The following is a 23,639-nucleotide window of genomic DNA, read 5'->3' on the forward strand; positions in this document are numbered from 1 at the left end:
ATGTTAAAGGTAGAATCTAACTAGACATCAGTGTTATCAAGTTTTATTATATTTATAATGCCATTGAGACATGTGTATATTATTTATGAATTGTAAATATTATGGCATTTAAAATTAAGTTTGTTTGTTTGTGTAATATTATAATTCAACTCTCTAAATAAAATCTTATAATAAAATGAAGTAAGTACATCAAAAGTATAGGGGAGACCGGAGTCAGTAGTGGTAAAATGATACAATTTAATAAATTACAAATAAGACTTAATGTTAAAAAAATTTGTCTTATTTAATAGGCGTGTTTCCTTTTAAGCTTCGTAGAAAACTAGGGCCTAGAGACTTACAACTCTCAATTATTTGATGTATAGTTTTAATGTCAAAGCCGAACAAGAATTACACTTGGAGGATTTGTCAATTACAAGAAAAAGGCGAAGAAAACTTTATGTGGCACAGGCAGGGATTGAACCCAAAACCTATAGCATAACAGTTCTACGCATTAATCATGACACCATTGGTACTACGACCTGAACATTTAACAGTAAAATTTTGACATTTGTCAATTTACTAGCAATTTTTTTCTACAGAAATAAGACATACGAATTAAAAGTTAAATTAAAATTAAAACACTTTTATTTTCATATGTCAACAAGTGTTTTAAGCTTTCTTATTCTGAGCTCATAAAGCGCTCTCTGAAAAGTCTCAGAAAATGTTAAGAGCGTAAAATAGACACAAATTTGAAGAGCTATTAAAGAAAAGCAACTCTTCGTTTGACAGTTCTGGTTTTGTTCTGAACTAAAAACGAAAACTGGCTAAAGAGTTGCTATCTTTTTTAATAGAAGAGATTTTAAAATTATTAGTGACATTTATATCATTAGCTCAATTACGTCACTCGAACATCGTCGTAAAGTTTCTTGTCTCACGCTTTTTTACCGTGAACGTGCTAACGGACTATAATCTAGTGAAAATGCCAGTTGTATTCCTCCTCTTAAACAATTTAACCGTAATAACCGCCCTTATAGGAATGGCCATGAGTTTACCCTTGAACCCAACTTTAGCCGTACTACGAAGTACAGAGATTTATTTTTTTGCTGTACTTCGCGGATGTCGAATGCTCACTATTATGTCTTTGGCATATTAAAAGTATACAAGTCGTTTGAGTGTTCGTTAATTATAAAACAAAATGTCAGCAGCTTTGTCTCCAAGTCCAAAAAATGTACGACAGTTGTGAAAACGTTAAATACATTTTCATAAAAGTTTACTGGCTGTGATGAAGAAAATTGTATGTTAGCAGAGCGATGTCATATTTGACATATTGTACTAGAGGTTTTATTTTAAATAGTTCGCTACTTTTGACATTTGACAAAGCAACACAAGCAGCGAAACAATAGGAATTTTGCACGAAAAGTTTTCTGAACGTGTTATTTCTGGAAGCAGCGACCATAATATTTGCCACCGAGATCTTCAGATTTACAGCCTTAAGGCTTTTTCTTTTAAGCCATGGGAAAGATTAGGTCTATGTTAAAGCTCCAATTTGGAGTCAAGGTCATACAGATGGATACATCTAACTCCTATTGTCATTAAGCGCGATAGTGATTTTATTGGACCAATCTCTTTTCGTACTCGAACTATTGTTTTCAACTTCTAATCCAATACAATGTTTTGCTGACGATAGTAGCTTAGCAATTCATGTTCGTTTTCAGACTAACATCCCTCTTCTTCAGATGTGAAATTGCAGAGCTTATCAAATTCCACCTAAATAGCATTGTACAATGGAAATAAAAAACCGCGTGGAATATAATGCTTCGAAAACTCAATGCTATCTTGTATCATTAAAGCGTGGTATAACCCCTTTGCTTTTATCCATTGGTGGCGCTTGCAGCGAATTGACTGAACATCTCGGTATTTTCGGTATGTGTACCACCAACCACCTCGATCACATACGCAATGTCACCAAAAATGCCACAAGATGTTTGAGTTTTCTAAGGCGATGCAAGAAGTTTTTCTCCCTCTCCAAAGCTTGAGTATAACTCCCATATCTGAGCATTTCTCCCCTTAAACAGTTTAACCGTAATACACGCGCTTTTAGGAATGCTCATCAATATAACCTCGAGCCCAATTTCGGTCGCACTGTCAAGCAAATATATAGATTCGTTCTTCAGCCGCACATACTGTCTTTCCCTTTATTCAATAAAAAAAGGAATCCATTTGGAAAACTCTGTACATGAAATGAAGAAAACATTTTTGTTTTTAAACTTAATTTACTTTAAAAGCACAAATGCAAACTTTTAAATTCAACTAAAATGATTTTAGAAAGCCATGTTCAAAAAACGTCAAATTAGATTAAACTATAAAAAAACTTGTTATTTTACAGTAAATTATCGTTGATTTGACTCTTTTTCAAAATTAGTTACGACTTCTTCTATTTTATTTGTCTTTCTTTTTGGAAATTTAAATTGCTCTGTAGTAATAGTTTTAAAATATTTTCTGAATCATTATGATGAAGTTTTTGAACTAAATTCTTTTTATATTTATATTTTTTAAACCTGAAGAGTTGAGTTTAATTAAGTACACATTTTTACCACTCTCCCCTATTGATAAAATTAAGTAAGCAATTATATGTATAAAATTCGTTGCATAATACGTTAGAATGTTGTTTTATTTTTATTATCTAGAGCTCAAATTTCTGATTTCTCAAATTTGTCAAACTGTTAATTTTTCAAAGACTACATTCAGTTGATTCTTTTGATAAGAAACTTCAGGTCGACATGTTTTATTTTAAGAGTTAAAAGTCTCAGTTTTTTTAAAATTAAAATTCTATTTTTATTCATAAATCTTATTTCTAGCTAAACTTGGACTAATTATAAGCACACACGTATTTTTATTTCGTAACGTAAAGTGGATCTCTAATAAGTTTACAATAAATTCCTCCTTTAGCTTGTAAAAGCACACCTTTAGGATCGAGTTGTAATACTTTTGGGGTTTTTTCACATATGTCTACTTTATGATTTCTCAGAAAACTTATTAAACCGATTTTAACTTTAACGATTCCTAAACGTTCTCCTATGCAAATGTGAGGTCCAGCCCCAAATGGCATATAAGAATTAGGAACTAGATTTGGTCGATTCTCTGCAGAGAATCTTTCTGGATCGAACTTTAATGGATTCGGGAAGTACTGAAAATAAAATCAAAATTACGTTAATGAAGAAATGAAGCAGACAAATACAATACCTTTGGATCTTTTTGAAGGGCATAAGTTGATATGTAAATAGGCATTCCATTGGGTATCTTGAAATTGCTATATGGCTCCAATGAATAACCCTCTTCACCCTTAGACAATGTACATTCTCGATCCAAAAACGGCAACGTCGGGTACAATCTTAAAACTTCTAACGTAACCATATTCAAGTATTCCATTCCTTGCAGAGTCTCATAAGTTACATTCCCATCGTTCTTTTCCAAGCATTCTTTGATTTCTTCACGAAGACGATTTTGAATCTCTTGATTTTTGGACAATTCGTACAATCCAAAGGAGATACCCGATGAGGTAGTTTCAAAACCAGCCGTGAAAAACACAGCAGCTTGAGCAATGAGAACTTCGTCATCAAGCTCTTCACCTTCAGCAGCAGCTGCCTTTTTAATCGATACAAGAGTGTCAATCAAGTCATTTCGCGTCAACCCCGTCTTCATTCTTTCACTCATTACATATGATATAGTTTCACGAATAAATGAGGCAGCCTTTTTGGTGAAAGTTTTCCAACGAAATAGTGCTGCAAATTCTGGCAAGAAGAATATTCCATTGAACCTAATGGTGGTGTATGTATTCCATTTAAATATTTCTTTTCCTTGTTCACGGAATTCACTTTTAGGATTATTTAAACAATTTGCTTCAAGTCCATAAGCTACAGAAGCAATGGCATCGGTAGTGAAGAGAGCACTGATTTCTTTGACTTCCTTGACACAGTTCGTTGAGTCCACGGAATGTTTGCACAAATACTTATCCAAGTCCAATCCAATCTATAAAAGAGATCACAAAATTAGATAAGAAGATCTTTAAACTTAAAGGGGTTTGTTACCTTTGCAATAAGTGGGAACATCTGTTTCAGTTTGCCACTTGTGAAAACTGGTGTCAACTTTGCGCGAATTTCCTTCCATTGTGGGTTCTTTAGAAAGAAAATATTGTAGTGTCCTAGGGGATCACCATGTACGTCACACGCTGTATATCTGTTTGAAAACTTGTTGAAGTCCTTGATCATAATTGCCTTGATTAGGTCCAAGTCACGCAGTAGGAGTGCTGGCTTATGGAAAATGTGAATTCCAACTATCGGTTGATCTTGAGCATTTTTATGGTTATATAGGGAAGCTACATGAACTGCTGGATTGATTTTCATGCAAATGAGTTCCTTGAGATTTCCAAATATTGGATTTGCTTCGATATAGGGGACATTTTGTCGACGCCAATATGAATAGTGGTGTTTTATCCAGAAATAGAGGGCCGTTACTACTCCAGCTAGAACCAGAAGCCATTCAGAAACTCCCATTATCACAATAAGATAGGAATCTTAAAAATAAATTAGAAATTTGTTAATGTAGCACACTGGATATGAATTTTTAAAAGTGTTCATTTAGAGCACGTTATGAACATAATAATCATAAAGGTCAGAGGAAATACAACGATTTTTAACTTCTTTTCAAAATAATTTATTCCGAGGTAAACACTTTCAAAGAAGTTTTCCGAATGGCTAAACAAAAATGATATAAGCTTCCAATCGCATAATAATAGAAAATCAAGTTTCAAAGTTTCGAAAACAAAAAATGGCTAAACAAACCTTACAGCCTTTAAAAATTCGCACTGTTAAAAACTCAGAACAATAATTCTTAAAAATTATTTTTTAAGATAATCAAACAAACTTTGCTTAGAACGATTGTCTTGATATCGGTATTTGTTGACAGGGTTTGATTTCAATCAATAATCATTTTAACAGCTTCCGAATCGAATTGTGCAACACACTCAGTTAGATAATTTGGAACACAAACAAAACTTGACACTTGTATGGGTTTAACAAAAGTTATAAAAATTCGTAAAGCCTTTAATTTGATATCTGAAATTCAAACTTGTCTTTTTAAATTAAATCCATTTTTCGGACTAAATATTATCAAACAAAAACTTTAAATATATCACCTTAAAACAAATATATTATATTTTCCCAGAAAACAAAATATCAATAACTTTCTCACTTCCTCAAGTCGATTTGGTTCTTTGAAGACTGATCGTTATATTAATTTATTCAACATCATTTATAGGCTTCACGCGTTGGCTCACTTCATATTTATTAATTTAATCAATATTACGTTTAATCTGTTATCATATTGTACTTGGATTTTCTAAAAATAGAAACAATTTAGTATTCATTAATAAATAAATACATGACTTGATCGCACAAATTTGCTGTTGAAAACTACTCTAGCTGCCTTTCGTTTTGGAAAAGTGAAGAAAAATGAAGATGTTTTGTCGAAAAAGAACACAAATTTAAAAAATCTAGAAAGAAAAACCAGAACTCAATTTTGCTGATGATAATTTCTAAAGTCGGTTTGATATTATTTGATAAAAACCGTACACGAAATCATTTTGTTTGCATTTGGTATCAAAAGTTAAAATGGGCTAAAAAAGCGGTTCAGACCTTAGTTCCAATAATATGTGGGATAAGACCTTTTCATAAGAGGAAATAAAGAAGTTGCTTGACAAAAATAAAACTTTTCTATCCTTTTATAACCTGGATTTTTAACACGAAACCAATAAATGCCCAATAGAGCAAGTACAAGCTTAAAGTATTCAAGTAACAAGTGATAATTTAGAATACAATTATCGTATGAATTAGATGCGGGGTATTGTTAAGAATTTTAAGTATATAAGACGAAGTGCCTACTTACGCCTATCTAGGTATTTGATGTTGACAAGATAGAGTAAAACAGTCTTATCGGAATTACTACGTTTTCGTTTTCATTAAGGTGCTTTAAATGCCTTACACAAATTGTTTGTTATGAAATTTAGTTTCATAAGCTATAAGGTACATAAATGTTTATTCAACAAAAATGACAGCTGTCATCGTTTGATATTTCTGATAATTTAAAACTACGACACGGTGAAAATGTTTTAATTACATTTTCGGTAAACTAAAGCACTTATTTTATATTCGTTAAGCACAATACTTGTCAGACGAGAAGTTGACCTAATTTGTTCAGCTGTTTTAACAAGTAAGTGGTAAGAAAAATCTAAACCGTAGACTCAAAAACAATTGATAATATTGCTATTGTAGCGCGTACTGTTAACGAAAACCAAGATTTGTCAATTTGTGCTGGATATTTGGAATTAAGAAATATCAAAAACGAAGGGAGATTTTAAAGCTTAGTAAATAACTCAAGCCGGTAGATAACCAGTAACTTCATCACTTCACTGATTAAGTCCTAGAAATGCATCAAAATGATCCGCATTTTCATGCAGAAATCAGTGATTAGTTTTTTTTACGGTTCAGTTTTTGCTATACATATACACCTTCGATTAAATACCGCAAATATGGAGTTTGTGCTTTTTATTGAGCACACAGTGTCATGGAAAGGGTACGGTGTCCAATGTCATTAGAGCTATCAAAATGTATGTTCTCGATCTCTTAGAGATTTGCGATGATCTTATCAATAGGCGATTGAATTCCAAAATTTTGACATTAAGAGCAACATAAAAATTAAAATGATAAGTTCGTAACGTCTTAATGTTTTTTTCGGCTTTTTGATTTGTAATCTAAAAAGTTATTCTTACAAGTTATTTGCGCTAAGATTTCTTATCAATTTGCATTCTCCCAATAGGTTTAAGAAACATGAAAGTAGGTGTTTTAAAATCCGATAAATATAAAAAGGAAATGATAAGACTTATATTATCTTAACATCCGTTTTCGATTAAAAATGTTGATTCTTTATGTGATAAAAAAATGTTAACAAACAAATCGTTCTTGGTCTATAACATTAATCTAAGAGATTATAAAACAAAAATTATTAAAACGATTGATGAAAGTCTAGTAAAGGGTTTTTCAATAAGGGCGGGTAGATGTTGAAATAGAATAATAGGTTTTTCACACCAAACCCAAAACCGGGTTTTCGGCAAAAAGTTTTCGAAAACCCGAAAATCGTTCACACCGAACATTTACACGTTTTCATTTGGCATTTAAATTTATTTAACACGGGCTGTCAAATTTTGTATTGATAAAAAAATTTGTGAGTAAAAAGTTTTGCTCTTCTCAAATTAATTAAAATTGATTTTAACGTAATACTAACTCGTCAAGAAAAAGAGTTTCAACTGAAGTTCTGGGGACGGGTTGAATGGGCCCACGACATGAACCAACAAGTACTAAAAGCTCGCTTGGACCGTCCAAACAATTCACTAGGGAAAAGCTAATTGTGTAGAAAATATATCATAGCATTAACAACAAACAAAACTGTTGCAATAAAAGTTCATTTTATTTAAAACATTTTCTTCTTCTTCCACAACAAATTTAATCCAAAATACTGAGCTTATGACTACTGCCTCTGTTGGCCAAATGTGCATTCAGAATCGCCATATATTGTGGCCGTCCGAGGCGGGATTGAAAAGATTCTGAACGATTTCGTGTATGGCCGGAGCAGAAAAGGTCAATTCCTAGTTCCAGATTCGTTCCAGATTATTTATAAAACTTGTGGTTTACCGAAACTTGTGGTTTACCAAACCACGGATCAGAGTGGTCCAATTTTCAATGACTCTTCCGCATAGATCCGGCTGAATTTGGGCGATGGTTTGTGTTATGTTTACCTTTAGGGCATGTGTCGATTGTGGTTTATTTTTATAGACCTGCGACTTTAAGAAAACAAACAGGAAAAAGTCAAGTAGGTCAAATCGCATGACCTTGGTGGCCAATTCACAGTACCCCTGTGAGAGATAACCTTACCCTTAAATCGTTCATGCAAAATGTTAATCGTGGCAATAGCTGTGTGGCACGTAGCGCCGCGTCGTTCAATTTGGGACATAAGAAATTAGTTATCATCGTTATGTTGCGCTTGCTGTTGACGGCGACCGCCTCACTAACGTTGTTTTTTAAAAAAGAACGTACCAATTACTCCGCCGGCCAAAAACCGACAAATGTAAACTTTTCGGGAATGGACTGTCACCTGGTGAACCTCTTGTCGGTTGGTGTAGTCTTTGCTTGTTAACACAGCCATTCATCCAAAAATGCTCCTCGTCATTAGATATATTTTAATTTGAAACTTTTGTAACAGAGAACAATTACACAAGTATAGATAATAAACTAATAGATTATTAGTTTATGTGGATCCCGGCAATACGAAGTCAAACAAGAGGAAGAGCAAGTGGAGGATGTTACTTCAGTTACAAAAAAGAGTTAGTAAACTTGAAGTGTGAGATTCTCAATCAAAATCACCTAACGAACGTTAAATTGCAAATCAACAACAAAACTCTTTTGATACTCCCCCTGTACTTGAATTGCAATAACTGGGATGAGGACTTTGATATTCTCGGCGAGATATTTAATACGATTAGTTCATCGAAAATAATGCTGATTGGGGATCTGAACGGGAGAACCGGTCAAGTTGCAGGAACAATTAACAAAGCAAAAGGAATTAATAGGCAGACTAAAGATGTAGTGTGCAATACAAGAGGAAAACGAATAATTGAACTGTGTGACTCGTTTGGATTGAGAATTCTAAATGGAACAATGCCCAGTGACGTTTCTGGTGATTTTACTTTTGTTGGTAGTCAAGGTTCATCAACTATTGATTATTCAATGATAGGCGAAGATTGGGAACCCTTTGTGACTGATTTCGAGGTGCGAGAACTTCCATACTCAGACCATCTGCCGATAGTAGTTACCTTACGTATGACTGGACATTCAACTGTAGTAAATAACATCGACCAATTACTTCCTAGACTCAACTGGAACCTCTCAAAAACCTCATTATACAGACAATGTTTGGACACCAATCTACACAACCGCCAAAATACGGACTTTCGCTTGCTAGATCAAATCGTTAAGGCATCTTATCCACAGCAGCCGATTAGTAATACACGAAACAAAACAAGGGTAGAGCCTTGGTTTGACGAAGAATGCCAGAAGGCACGCAGAATTTCATTCGCATGGCTCAGGAATTTCAGAAACTCACCCCAAGGTCAATTTAGAAACATATACATCGAAGCTAATGCGACATATAAAAAACTGTGCAAAAGCAAAAAGCGAGAGTATGAGGAACGACAAGCGGCCAGGTTGGCCTCCTGTAAGAATGCATCAACGTTTTGGAAACTTGCATGGAAGCTAAATGGTAAAAAACCGTCAATACACAAAAATCTGCGTGCAAATATGCTAGCCGAACACTTTCGGCAACTCCTCAACTCAGAAATGATGCCATCTATCTGGCAACATGCAACACCTGGTATAACCAATGAAATATTGGACTCGCAGTTTACTGCACAAGAATTGGAGCAAGCGTTATGTACTCTGAAAGATAGGAAAGCAGCAGGCGCAAACGGTATCCCAGCCGAATTTTACAACTATGGCACTTCTGCACTTAATGATCGACTTCTAACGATGTTCAATAAAGTCATAGAGGGGAATTTGGTAGTAAATGAATATCAAGAAGCTGTTATATTCCCAATACATAAGAAAGGATCATACTCGGATGCTTCAAACTTTCGGGGCATTTCCTTCTTGAATGCAACATATTAAATTCTTACAACGATGATGCAGAAAAGGCTCAACAAGTGAATTAAGTCTCAGAACATACTGAAAGAGTTTCAAGCTGGTTTTAGAGCAGGCTACTCTACAATGGATAATATTTTTGTACTCCGAAGTCTTGCAGAAAGCTTTATCGCTCAAAAAAAGAAATTACATGTATTTTTCATCGACTTTCAAGCGGCATTCGATACAATAAATAGAGGTGCCTTATTCTACAAGCTATATAACGCGGGGTTATCGACGAAATTTGGACGTGCGCTAGAGAATCTCTATAGAGGAACTCGAGCGGCTGTATGGAATGGTGCAGAGTTGTCAGATTGGTTTGTGACCTCATCGGGAGTAAGGCAAGGCTGCACATGGAGCCCCACTTTGTTCTCACTTTTTATAAATGACCTGATTGATTATCTTCCTGGTGCCGTGGATTTCGCAGGAACACATATGAAGGCCTTATTATTTGCAGATGATATTGTCATGTTTGCGTATTTGCCAGAAGCGTTACAGCTCATGATAAACAGGTTATATAATTACTGTTGCTTATGGAACTTAATAGTTAATACGCAAAAGTCTAAAGTGATGATATTTAAAAACGGTGGTGGAAGAAATGCTTCTAACGAGAAATGGTCATTTAACGGAGAAGCCTTAGAATGTGTAACCGAATACAAATACCTAGGGGTAATTTTTACTAGAAGTTTGAGCATACAGAAGCATTTAACTGTGAAGTTAGAAAAGGCGAAAACAGCCATTAACATATCATGGAAAAGATGCTTCATGAACAGAAAAATTGCGCATAGCAGTAAGCTGAAGGTATTTGAAGCTGTATCGGAGAGCATACTTTTATATGGCGCACAAGTTTGGGGATGTATGAGATTTCAAACGGTGGAAAAACTCTTCACACACTATTTTAAATGGATATTTAGCTTACCAGTCAACACACCAAATTACGTGGTAATGCTCGAAACAGGACTATCACCTTTACACATAAAGACCTTGAAGTTGCAAGCCGATTTTCTTTAGTACATATTCAATTTATCAGAATCCAGATTAGTCAAGAAGGTAGCTATCAGTGCCATACACGAACGAAACAGCTGGTATAGAGAGTGGTCAAAACTTGCTGAAAAATGCAATCTAAGCTTTGATTTAAACCTGGAAAACATTGGAGAAATGTAGAGCTGAATATATAGCTGAAGCCTCCAGTTCCATCTACAGAACAGTTTACGGTAGATTAAATCACAATTTGGCAGAGAAAAACTATTTTCGTGACTCTAATAAGGTTAATGTTATCGCTACAATGGTCAGACTTCGCAGCGAGCTTATCAATCTGAACATCATGCCTCACAGACCTGATCTACCATTAGAATGCAGCATTTGCAACATGAGAGAAAGGGAAGACGTCATTCACTTTTTGGGAAGATGCCCAACTCTGAAAGAAACCAGAAGAAGCGTTCTTGGGAGCGATGTTTTATCTGAAGAGCAAGTCCTGGACGAATTGAATCATATGAACGTTAATAGACTTTATGAATATTGTGTAATTGCGCTCAGATATAGAGCAAGAATAATTAACGAAGATTTTTGATTAAACAAACCTTTAACTGTATCTTATTTGAATTTCTAAATTTTATTGGTTACCATATAATTCCATATTTTAAACACATATGTTATTTAAAACGGTTATTTCTTTGTAATTAAATTAATATATTATAGTTGTCAATCTGGCAGACGGCAAATGCCATGTCATAATGATTTTTGTAAATGTAAAAACGTATCTATTGTTAAATTCAAATGTTGATCCAATAAAATCCAAATTATCTATCTATCTATCTATCTATCATTAACTTTGAGCTCCTGGCTCAGTTGGATCTTGTACAGGTGTAGGCCAAAGTTCCGAAGCAAAATTCGCCAAGTTGCGAAAGTTTGCGAAGGACCGAGCTCTTGCGCACGGCGAGGAATAGACTTTCCGGGTTCTGCTGTAGACTTTCACGGACTGCGGCGATGTTTATACCTTATATTGCGTTCCTTGAACGTATGGCTGTTAGCTGATTGTTTACTGAACCGGTCGCTCACATTTGGCATCCAAACCTTGAAGAGGCGACAGTGAAGGGCCACTACGTCTACTGTAAAATGGTCGCAATACGCGCAACGTTTTCGTTAACGAACAGTCATTTTGATAATAAAGTTTTATCATTTAAACGAGCAGTTCAATCGTGTAACTTGACATGATAATTTGGCATAAACAACAGAATAATAAACAAAAGATTTGACAGAACAAAATGGCCACCACGCAGCTCCAAAATCAACCGGAGCCAATTGAAAAACCCTTTATTATTTTTTGATCTATACACAATGATAAGTAATTTTTGCAAGTAAGCTCAACAACAAAGATTATGTGAGATCTATTACAATCTTAGTTGGAACTTTTAAAAGAACGTATTATTAGTTTAGATCTGATATTTTAAATGATTGCATATCTTACGTGGGTTGGATAATCTAATCTCTTATCTGATGACAGTACTAGTTTGAAATTGAATTATATTTATTTCATCTAACAATGAAAATGTCTAACGTTATAAAGATCAAATACATAAGACCTATAGCCTATCATTTAAAATCTTTTTAAAAAAAAGAGTGTAATGTAATTGCAAAAGTAAAGTTTACACTTCATTAGATGTAAGATAAGATTTTATTGAACGAGACTACGTCTCACATTGGTGTTTAGAACATTCGCATGATGACTTGTCCACCATAGTTTTGTTGGCGCCATATTACGCTTTGGACTTAAAGTTCAGGAATAGGTCTTACCTAATTTAAACTGTTTATTTGTAAAGTTCTGTAGACATAACGACGCGAACGAAGCTCAATTATTCTTCATGGATCATCTTTAAAATCATAAGACTGACAATATAAACTAGTTGAGGCCTTGGACCGCAACAGAGACAAACAATTTCGTAAAATATTCATCATCTTATAATCTATCTCCTCTCAGGAACGTCTGTGATAAGGTTATTCAAAAATCTGAAAATATTGAAAGTCATCAACGTCGTATTAAAATTAATTATTAAAGTTTAGTGATCCATATATAATTTTTATCAGTTTATTGAATAAGCATGTTTATTTAATAAAAAAAATGTATAGTCATTATACATTATTAAAAATTCGGTAAAAGTTCTCATTATATGAACCCCCATCAAGATCGCTTCCGTATTTTGTCAACATTTTCTAATGTTGTTAATCAAATCATGTTCTCTGGATGATAAAGATAAGAAATATTAGGTTCAATAAATTAATAAACATAAAGTATGAATATATTGCACAAAACCTTATAAGAGGCGCCCTCTGATAATATTTTTTTGCGGAAGGTGTTTGGTAAAAAGGTTATTTATACATATAGAATGTTTCAAAAAATTGTAGCATATACAGTACTTGCTATATTATTTGTCCCATCTTTTAGAATAGGTTAGGTTAAAGTGGCTGTTCGTATTATTGCACTCTAGGCCAGTGAGAGACTGATTGTTAATACGATTGAGATTGTGTAAATCGTTATATAGTAACGAGAGGAACACCGACTTCCCAGAAGGAAAAAGATAGGGCATGAGAAGCGTGTGGTCGAAGATGTTGAGAGGTTTAAAAACAGGAATGAAGTTCGAAAATTTTATGAACATGTAAAAGGAATTCACAGGTACATAAACCTAGAACCAAAAGCTCCAAAGACGAAAGTGGAAACATCATAGTAGAACCGCAGTCAATGCTGAGGATATGGAAGGACCACTTCTGCAGACTGTATAGCGGTGACGACGAACCAAATTCCACTGTCATGAAGGTTGATCCATGCCCGATGAATTAAACCTCAGTATTGTTTGCCCGATCCTGAAAAAAGGAGACCCTCTGAAGTGCACCAACTATCGAGAAATCAGTCTACTTAACATCGCCTATAAAATCTTCTCTGCCGTAATATGTGAACGTCTAAAGCCATCGTCAATAACCTGATAGGTCCTTATCAATGTGGTTTAGACCAGGAAAGTCCACAGTCGATCAAATATTCATATTACGGCAGATCCTGAAAAAAACCCAAGAACACCAAATCGACACCCACCATCTTTTCATCGATTTCAAAGCCGCATTTGACAGCATCTGCAGGGACGAGCTGTATATAGATCCATGTCTAGTTTTGGCATCCTTGCCAAACTCGTCCGTTTGTGCAGAATGACCATGGAGAATTCACGCTGCTCCATAATGTTTGGAAACAACTTAACAGAACCTTTCGATGTCAAAAAACGTTTTAGACAAGGTGATGCGCTGTCAACCGATTTTTTTTACATCGTGCTGGAAAGAATAGTGCAGAGCTCACACGTCAACACTAGAGGCACTATCTTTCAAAAGTCTGTCCAATTACTGGCATATGCTCATGACATTGACTTAATCGGAAGAACTCAGCGTGATGTCAATGGGGCTTTTGTGAGTATTGAGGCAGAAGCGGCAAAAATGGGTTTAACGGTTAATGAGGGCAAAACAAAGTACATGCTGTCGTCAAGAAAAGACATACAACACCTACGTCTTGGTCAAAACGTCACCATCGACAGATGTAACTTTGAGTTAGTCAAGGACTTCGTTTACCTAGGCTCCGCTGTAAACGCAGAAAACAACACCAGCGCAACGCTGAGATCAAACGCAGAATAACTCTTGCTAACCGCTGTTTATTTGGACTAAGAAAGCAATTGAGTGATAAAGCCCTCTCTCGAGGGACCAAAATGTTGCTATATAAGACCCCCAACGTCCCCGTCCTGCTATACGGTGCAGAAGAATGGACTATGACAAAAGCGGATGAAAGCACCTTGGGTCGCTTCGAGAGAAAAGTTCTTCGTGTGATCTACGGTCCCGTATGCATCAAAGGGGAGTGGAGAAGAAGATGGAACGACGAGCTGTACGGGCTGTACAGCGACGTAGACTTAGCCAGAAGGGTAAAAGTCCAACGGCTGGGTCACGTAGAACGCATGGAAACCAATGCTCCGGCCCGGAAAGTCTTCGAATCCACACCCACTTTACACAGGATTGTAGCGCCACCTTAAGTAAGCAACTAATTGTAAAAAACAGTAACATAATTTTGGCTATACTTCAAAATGTCTCACACTGTATTTCCTCAACCGCTCAAAAAATATACATAGCCATGGATAATTTAAAAATTCCAAGAAAGAAAAATGTTTAAAAAATAGGTCATAATAGGTTCAACGTTTTGTTTTTAATTGTTCAAGAAACCAATGGGACCAATTAAATTAAAACAATGCTCTAAATTATTTTGTCCAAGTACATATTATTATAGTTCACTGATTACCGAAATATTGATTACTTTTAGAGAGAAATGATGTCACCACTTCACGATATGCACCAAATTTTCATTTTCTGCAAATGCATTCGATAATAAAGTGCGGGGTTTTCGTGCCCTGGATGAAGCAATTTTGTTTCTTAGCATTAAAACTGCACTGCTACCGAAAAGATAATTTTTCTACCAAAATCGTTGACAAATTCAAGCTGCTTTAAGAACTGCGAATCTGCTGATGTAATTGTTTTTTTTTAAGCTAAAAATCTGAGATATTTGCTTAGAATTTCCTCTCGGGCTAGTGTTCAGGTTTTGAAAATTCATTCGTGCATTTATTTTCATACTCTCGGGACAATGAATGTTATTCACTAGCATCAGTCTCCCAAAGCATTTTCAAGGTTGGTGCTTCATTAAGATGTAAGCTTCTTCTCAAAAAACGCGTGCTATTTGCAATGCACCGTTAGTGTACCCGTAGTATGATGGTTAGTGCGTTGGACTATAAAACGAACGATGGAACGGACAATCCCAAAGTACAAAGAACGGGACCAAATGGACGCTTACAGAAACGCGACTATTGACGCACTACGTAGGCACAAGAGTGGCTTACTGACAAGACTCAAAAACTTGTACAGGCGACTTACAGACCCACACGACTTGGAGGTTAGGACACTGAAGTCGTCAATAAAAAATGTCAATCTGTTGATTAAGGAGAACTACAGGCTGTCAATTAACAAGTACTGGGACCGCAAGATCCGGTCAGTTAATTCTAGTGACCCTAGTATGTTCCCTAAAATCAACAAGATATTCAGGAAAAAGAACGACAATGACCTTCCGAGTCTGAAACTCCAAAGAACCGAAGAAAACAGAGACGTACTCATGACAGCGCAAATAGATCCAGAAGAAGCCATCTTTGACGATGACTTTTACATAATTGAAGATCCGAAGGAAAAAGTGGAGGCGGTGGGAGCTGCTTGCCAGCAAGTGTACAAGGTAAATGTTAGCATTCGCCCCAACCACGACCTGGAAAACAGAGCCCTACTTAATCACTTTTACCTCCGTAATGATATCACACATTGGCGATCTGAGAACCGCGGTTTCATGCGGTTCAATGACGATTCCTTGGCAAATGCCATAATCGCCGAGCAAACGGGACCAAGTCCCTTGTTAGTGACGAAGGTTGAGCTTCAGCTCATCTTCAATTCAATAAAAAACAAAAAGTCAGCAGGAGTCGATGGTATATCCAACGTTGTACTGAGACATTTACCGACGGAAGCAATTGACATTTACACCACACTCTTCAACAATGCACTGAATAATGCATACTATCCAGTGCATTGGAAGACCGCTGTGGTTCATCCTCTCCCGAAAAAGGGAAAGGACAACTCCAACCCGTCAAATCTTCGGTCGATAAGTCTTCTTCCGAGCATCAGCAAAGTTTTCGAAAAAATCATTAATAGGGCTCTGACTAAGTGGGCTGCGGACAACAAAATAATTCCGGATAAACAGTTCGGGTTCAAGGCGGGTCATGACACAATTCATGCTGCGTCTAAACTCGTTTCTGATATCCAATGCAATAAATCCAAACAACAATGCACAGGTGCTGTTCTGGTTGATTTGGAAAAGGCCTTTGACACCGTATGGTTAGAGGGTCTTTACCTAAAACTGAGCAGACTTGGCATAAGCAAGCCATTGTTGTATATACTTTATGATATGCTTAACGGTAGAAAGTTTGTTGTCAAAAGTGGCAATGTAACTTCTACCACAACATTCTCAATTAAAAATGGTCTTCAACAGGGAGCGGTGAATTCGCCGATTCTCTTCAACATTTACACCAGCGATTTGATAGGTAGTCTTACAAAGGCAATTGCGTACGCCGACGATCTAATTGCGTACAGAACGGCCCAAAAGGTTGAGGTTATTAGAATTCTCTTGCAGCGTGATTTCGACAAGATTCAGCGATATTGCGACGACTGGAAACTGAAAATAAATGTCCAGAAGTCAGAGACAATTCTGTTCCGAACTCCGTTGGCTAGGGCCACGAGGGATACGTGCAAGAATTGGCGCAAGATGGTCATCGTTGATCTTTACGGGCAGCCATTAGCGAGCAAAAGTGTAGTGAAGTACCTCGGTATCTGGTTAGATCAGTATTTATATTTCGACAGACATATAAATGCTGCTCTGACCAGGGCCAGAGGAGTCTTCGCTCTGACGAAACGGCTGTTTTTTAGCAGTCGGCTTGACCCCAGAGTGAAGGTAATTTGCTACATGGCCCTCATACGGCCAATGATCGTGTATGGTTGTCCTGTGTGGTTCAACGTTGCCCCTTCCCAGATGGAGAAGTTTCGGGTGTTCGAGCGGCAGTGTTTACGACGCTGTACCGGCTTATATCGAACAGCCGAATCTTCTTATGTGCATTACTATTCCAACGAGGTCCTGTACAACGGGGCTCGAATCAACAGAATTGACAATTTCGTGATAAAACTCGTTCGAGGTCACATTGCAAGAGCTATGTCTTCGACCAACAATTTAATTTTCGGGGCGTTCTATCCGAACGACGAGTATTTTGAGAGTGCACGCTTGAGCGGCTTCATTCCACCAGAGGCATTCCTCTTTTTAGACAAATGCGGTCTGATACAGGATAGATTGGCAGTTCCGTTAATCTACCACGTCAGACGAAGAACCGTGGATAGGCGACTCCCGTACAGTCGGGACGTCATGGCACAAGGCGGTGCAGAGCTCCTTCGGTTCAGTAGGGCTGTGTCCGAACGGGACCGAACTGATAGGCTGAAGCAGGAGAACCAGTTTTGGTGGCTTCAAACGGCACTTGATATTGGGTAGTCGGGATGGGGTTTTAAGCCTTGGCCGGCTTACATACTTGTTTTATAGTTTTAGGGTTTAGTTTTAAGTAGAATAGGCATGGTGGCACGAAAAAAAAAAATTAAAAAAAAAAAAAAAACAAGAAATACAAAAAAAAAAAAAAACATTAAAAAAAAAATAAATAAAAATAAAAAAATAAAAAAATAAAAAAAAAGACAACGAAATATGAAAAACAAAAATGTTAGATATGCTGCTGTGGTTGTTCTAGTTTTAAGTAGTTTATAGGTAGAATAGGTAGTTTAAGTTAGTTTTAAGTTTTATTTTAGGACCTAATTTTAAGTAGTTTGTAAGTAAAAATAAAAAAGGATATTGATATTAGTTTTTTTTTCCAACTTTTCTAATAAATACAAAATAAATAAAATTTAAATGAAGTAAAATAGATCTTAGGGCCGAAAGGCATTAGTTTTAAGTGTTATAGTTTAACTTAGAGTGTCCGTATGGGACCATTAAGTTAGTTGTAAGTTATGGATAATTAGGCTAGTTTTATGAATTTTTGTCTAGCTTTAAGATAGGTTTAAGAATGAATTAATAAAAATGAATTTAAAAAAAAAAAAAATAAAAAAAAAAAAAAAAAAAAGTGCGTTGGACTGTCATGCAAGGGGTCTTGGGTTCAATCCCTGCCTGTGCCACCTTAATTTAAAAAAAAAAAATAATTTTCGCGGGTACTGCCTCTTGCGAGGAATTGACAAATAATTCAAGAGTAATTCTTGTCATGAAAAAGTGCTTTCTCAAAACTAGCCGTTCGGATTCGGCCTTAAATTGTAGGTCCCTTCCATTCCTGACAACAGTACTCGCACACAGGAATGGTTGAGAGTTGTAAGTCACTAGGCCCTGGTTCACAACGGACTGTTGCGCCACCCCATTTGATTTGATTTGCAATGCACATCACTGACTTCGGGATTAAGTTTTCAATATTTCCGAACGTTTTCAAGCATATATGTACATATGTATAGGTAACCATTTGGTTTCTGCCTGTCTACCAAGATTATAAGCGAGAAATAGCTGTCAAGTGCCAATACAACATCGAATTTAAAAAGAAACCATAAATGGCCTACAATTATAGTTTTGAATTTCATAAAAAATCTCTTTTTTATTTTTATCTATACATAATCATATTTTGTAGAATACAAATCATAACTTCTTTTAGGGTGACTGTTTGAAAATTCAAAGTCGTAGTGTCTTGTTTTAGTAGCTTCCGTTACAAAAATCTTGCATACTTTTGGGCTAATTGAGAAAATGTCAATTCTAAAAACTGCAACTTCCAATGATATTGAATTTTGTTTGAGAAATTAGATCAAGTAATTGAATAAACTTCTGCAGCAATGTCCAAAAGAAAAAAAGAGTTTTATGAAACAAATGTTTAAATTTATTGAAGACCGTTTGAAGAATAAATATATTTTTTATTATAAATTATTTTTGAAAGCACTGTTTGCTCTAAGTCTATATGATTTTTGAAACCCTTTTTTAAAATTAAGTTTGGTATTTTAGTTTTTAGAATCTACTTATTTGTCTTGAAAAAATTTATCAAGCTATTTTCAATATATTTAATTTTCAAACTTTTACTTAATTAGAGGTTCAAAACATTCTGTTTGAAAACTTTGATTGATAAGAAAATCGACGATAGCTTTTTTCAATATATAAGAACTGCAAATATTGGACAAACCATAGGATTTGGGTTAAGGGGTGTTGAAAATTTGGTTTTATTTCACTTTGCTTAAGTGCAATAAGACCAACTGTTTGAAATTAGCTTTATTAGACTTTATAAAATTGAAATAAGGCCGGTTCTTGAAATTTGACCTTTTTTCACTTGGCTTTATTTCACGGGACCTTTTGTTGTCACTCTTTGCTTTAAAAAAATCCAAAATAAAAAACATGTATTTAAAAAGAAATTTTTTTATTATTATCGGTATTAACATGAATTACTTAAATTAAACTTATTCTATCTTGGGTTATACATAATTATTTAACATTAAAATTTAGCTTTAATCCCCTTCTTCGAACAAGAAGAAAATAAACTTTTTAAAAATATAATTATCTATGTTATCAAAGGATCACGTACAATTTTACAATAGATTCCTCCCATCGATTGTATAATCAAAGCTTTTGGATCGAGTATCATTTTCTTGTGGGATTTTTCACAAGTCGTAACGGAGTGATTTCTGAGGAAATTAATAAGTCCCAGTTTAGCTTGTAAGATTCCAAACCGTTCTCCAATGCAATTGTGAGGTCCTGCTCCGAATGGCATATAGGCAAGTTGAGGGAAGTTAGCTTTGTTTTCTGGTGAGAATCTTTCCGGATCAAATTCTTCGGGATTGGGGAAGTACTGAAAATAAAATATTATTTATATTTGAGGCTCCAAGATCACCAGAAGTTATTGACATACCTTTGGATCTCTATGAATAGCAAAAATAGGAATATAAACTGGCATTCCATTGGGGACACCAAAATCACTAAACGGTTTCAATGAGTATTCTTTTTCACCCTCTGCCAAAGTACACTGTCGGTCTAAGAATGGTAGAGGTGGATATAATCTCCAAACCTCTTGCAGGACCATATTCAAATATTCCATTTCAGCGATCATTTCATAGGTGATTTTTCCATCACACTTCAGCAAGGCATCCTTAATTTCCTGTCTAAGGCGCTTCTGTAGCTCAGGTTTCTTAGAGAGTTCGTGCAACGTGAACGACATAGCCGATGAGGTAGTTTCAAAACCTGCAGTAAAGAAAACAGCTGCTTGTGCCACCAGCATGTCAGGATTCTTTGCCAAATGTTTCTTTTCCTTGTCGGCTTCGGCGGCTTTTTTGAATGCCACCAAGATGTCAATGAGATCATTTCGGATATGACCGGTCTTTGTCCTTTCTTTCATGATATAGTTGATCGTTTCTCGAAGGAATGTTGCTGCCTCTTTGGAGAACATCTTACAGCCGAAGAGTTTCACAAATTGTGGCAAGAAGAAGATGATTGTAAATTCAAAAGCTCTAAAGCTTGTGAACTTGAAAAGAGCTCGTCCGTTTTGTCGAAAATCAGCGTTGGGGTTCTTAAGGCTGTTCGCCTCAACCCCAAATGCCACCGAAGCTATAACATCAGTAGTATAGTTACCACATATTTCTTTGACTTCACAAACACTTGCGCTGGAATCGAGGGCCAAATTGCAAAGATATTTATCCAATTCAAGACCGATCTTCAAAAATGTAAAATATTTTAAGCTTTCTTAAAATAACAAAAAATAGGATTACGTACCTTTTCAACAAGTGGAAACATTTGCTTGATTTTACCACTTGTAAATACCGGCGACAGCTTACTCCTCAACTCCTTCCAGTACGGATTCTTGATGAAGAACAAATTAAACGAGCCCAAAGCATCGCTATGAGGATCACAAGTTGTATAACGATCTGAGAATTTATTGAAGTCTTTGATCAGAACATTTTTGATCAGATCCAAGTCACGAACAAGCAAGGCGGGCTTGTTGAAGAGGTGAATACCAACAACAGGTTCATTTTGTGATTGTTTGTGGTTATAGAGGTTGACCATGTGATCGGCTGAGCAGCTCTTCATAAAGATCATGTCTTTCAAATTGCCAAATAAATAGTTTGGCTCAATGAAGGGAACATTTTTCCTCCGCCAATATGAAAAGTGGTGTGATATCCAGATGTAGAGTAATGTTAGGGCACCCGATAGAATTAGGAGCCATTCGGAGAGAGCCATGTTGAAAGAAGGAGTGCTATAAAATAAACGAGAACACGAACACAAAAACATTTTAAAATATAGTTAAATAAAATTTAATTTTTAAAGCAATTTAGTTATTTAAAATATTGCGTCTTAAAATGGCTTAAAACATCACGAGCTTCATTTTAATAGAAGAACTGTCAACAATAGGTCAATTTATCAACTTTTTTTCTTATTTAGCCCCAAGCCATGAACTAAGCTTGAGAAAAAGTTACGTTTCTATTTTAATTAGAAGTGCTCTGAGAGTTCAACATGCATTTCTGTTAAAGCTTACGGCTCATTGGGCAAACTAAATAAGTTAAAAATGCCTGAGCACAAGGCAAGACCAAAACGAATAATAAATAAAAGGCACTCAAGGGCTTATTTATTAATACCTTTAACATGTTTAAGGTTTAAACACAGTGGGAGAAGAGATTTCGGTTCACATTGGTCTTAAAGTTTTGAATATTAATGTAGTAGAGAAAAACAGAGTGGGGTTAAACATCTACATTCTCGATGTGCGTTTAAAAAATAAATGTCTACACTTGACAGTATGTCTAGCATTGTTCGAGTGATGTGAACGTTTCTATCGCCTTCAACGCTCATTTTGGTAATTTTTCAAAATACTTAAACTTGCATGTAATTAAAAATTGAATTTTGTTCTATTTTCTTCAAAGATATTCGAGACTTTCAATGGATTCAATGGACAACTACTGTCGATTGTAAAAAAAAATGAATCAAGTGTTAAGAAAAATAATATGTAAAAGTTGTAATAAGCTTTAAGACAGAAATTACTGAATTTTTAGTTGTTTTTTGTTGTACATTTTTCTAAAATTTTCATCGCTTATCAGAAATGGCATTCCTTCATTCTTTGTAGTCTAGAATTATTTTGATAGGTCATATCCTCTCAATATTCAGTTTGTTCTTGAAAAATTATCCATGGATAGAAACACAAAATTTAACGTTTCAAGTCGACCGATTTCTATAATTTCCAATTCCAATGAGAAGTTAAAAAGAAAGCAATTTTAAATTTCATATGTACAATGTTCTATTCGCCACAAGAAAAAATCAATTTTTCATATTCCTTTGCGAATAATTGCAATTGGTGTAATTTTTCAAATTGAACAAAACTCTTAACGTTTCAATGTCCCTAAAATCTAAATCTATCATATTTAGAGAATGTTAGACTACAAATAAAAACTATCTTACAGATAAGGACATCAAGATTTGTGGGGAACACTTTCAAAAGAAGACTTTTAGTCTTAGGAACAAAAAATGCTATCAATTTGTATTAGATTTTATTATAAACATTGCAGAAATTATTCCATTTAAGAACAATATTTATTACAAAGAAGAATAAAGTTTTTGACACTTGGTAAGATTCAAATTCAATTAATATGTACAAAAAGCGAGTATTAAAAAAAAACGCTTTTCGATTGGAATATCTGGGAAACGAAAGGTCAAGCATAAAGAAAGGCTATATTCATAACAATATTTCGTGAGACACAAATTTTGAATTCGGTACTTTACTTTGTTCTAATGATTTTGTGAGTTTTCGTGTTTTTTTAAAAAGTTGTCAGGTGATTTTTTTTTTTTTTAAATTAACAATATTTTGCATGATATGAAAATCTATTTTTGCTAACGAGATTTTAAGTCGAATACCATTTTTAAAAATTTAATTTCTCATATTAACAAATACAGATTGAAATTTTAGCACACAATTAAGTCATTCTTATCATACGTTTTTATCATAAGAAATATTGAGAATCGAACATCAATTTTTATCAATTTTGGGTATTTTTAATTTGTTTGGTGTTGGACAAAGTGAAAAGAAAAAGTTAAGCCACATGTCTTCTAAACATTTGTTTGGAAGACACAATACAGTAGGTAACTGTTATTCATGTTTTGTTTTGTTTTGTTTTTTTTTTTGTACACTGAATAGGAAAAATTAAGCTTCTAAGTCAGTTGTTGTCAACAGGTGCATTCAC

General features: G+C 35.1%; 2 protein-coding genes across 2 annotated transcripts in view; both read right to left on the minus strand.

Annotated features, from left to right (window-relative positions):
- The window catches only part of LOC129943527 (probable cytochrome P450 6g2), a 144,594-nt gene that overhangs the window by 89,187 nt on the left and 31,768 nt on the right, over positions 1-23,639 (minus strand). The gene's annotated exons all lie outside the window — the stretch shown is intronic.
- LOC129949948 (uncharacterized) overlaps positions 2,800-23,639 on the minus strand; it is a 32,723-nt gene continuing 11,883 nt past the window's right edge. The window contains exons 2-7 of the mRNA XM_056061698.1: positions 21,187-21,667; positions 20,330-21,127; positions 19,984-20,269; positions 4,068-4,552; positions 3,223-4,008; positions 2,800-3,166 (exon numbers count right to left, since the gene is read on the minus strand). Coding sequence (XP_055917673.1) covers positions 2,873-3,166; positions 3,223-4,008; positions 4,068-4,552; positions 19,984-20,269; positions 20,330-21,127; positions 21,187-21,651 — 3,114 coding nt within the window. The 5' untranslated portion in view covers positions 21,652-21,667 and the 3' untranslated portion in view covers positions 2,800-2,872. The remainder of the gene's footprint in view (positions 3,167-3,222; positions 4,009-4,067; positions 4,553-19,983; positions 20,270-20,329; positions 21,128-21,186; positions 21,668-23,639) is intronic.

Source organism: Eupeodes corollae, chromosome 1 (assembly GCF_945859685.1).
Source record: "Eupeodes corollae chromosome 1, idEupCoro1.1, whole genome shotgun sequence".
Taxonomy (NCBI): domain Eukaryota; kingdom Metazoa; phylum Arthropoda; class Insecta; order Diptera; family Syrphidae; genus Eupeodes; species Eupeodes corollae.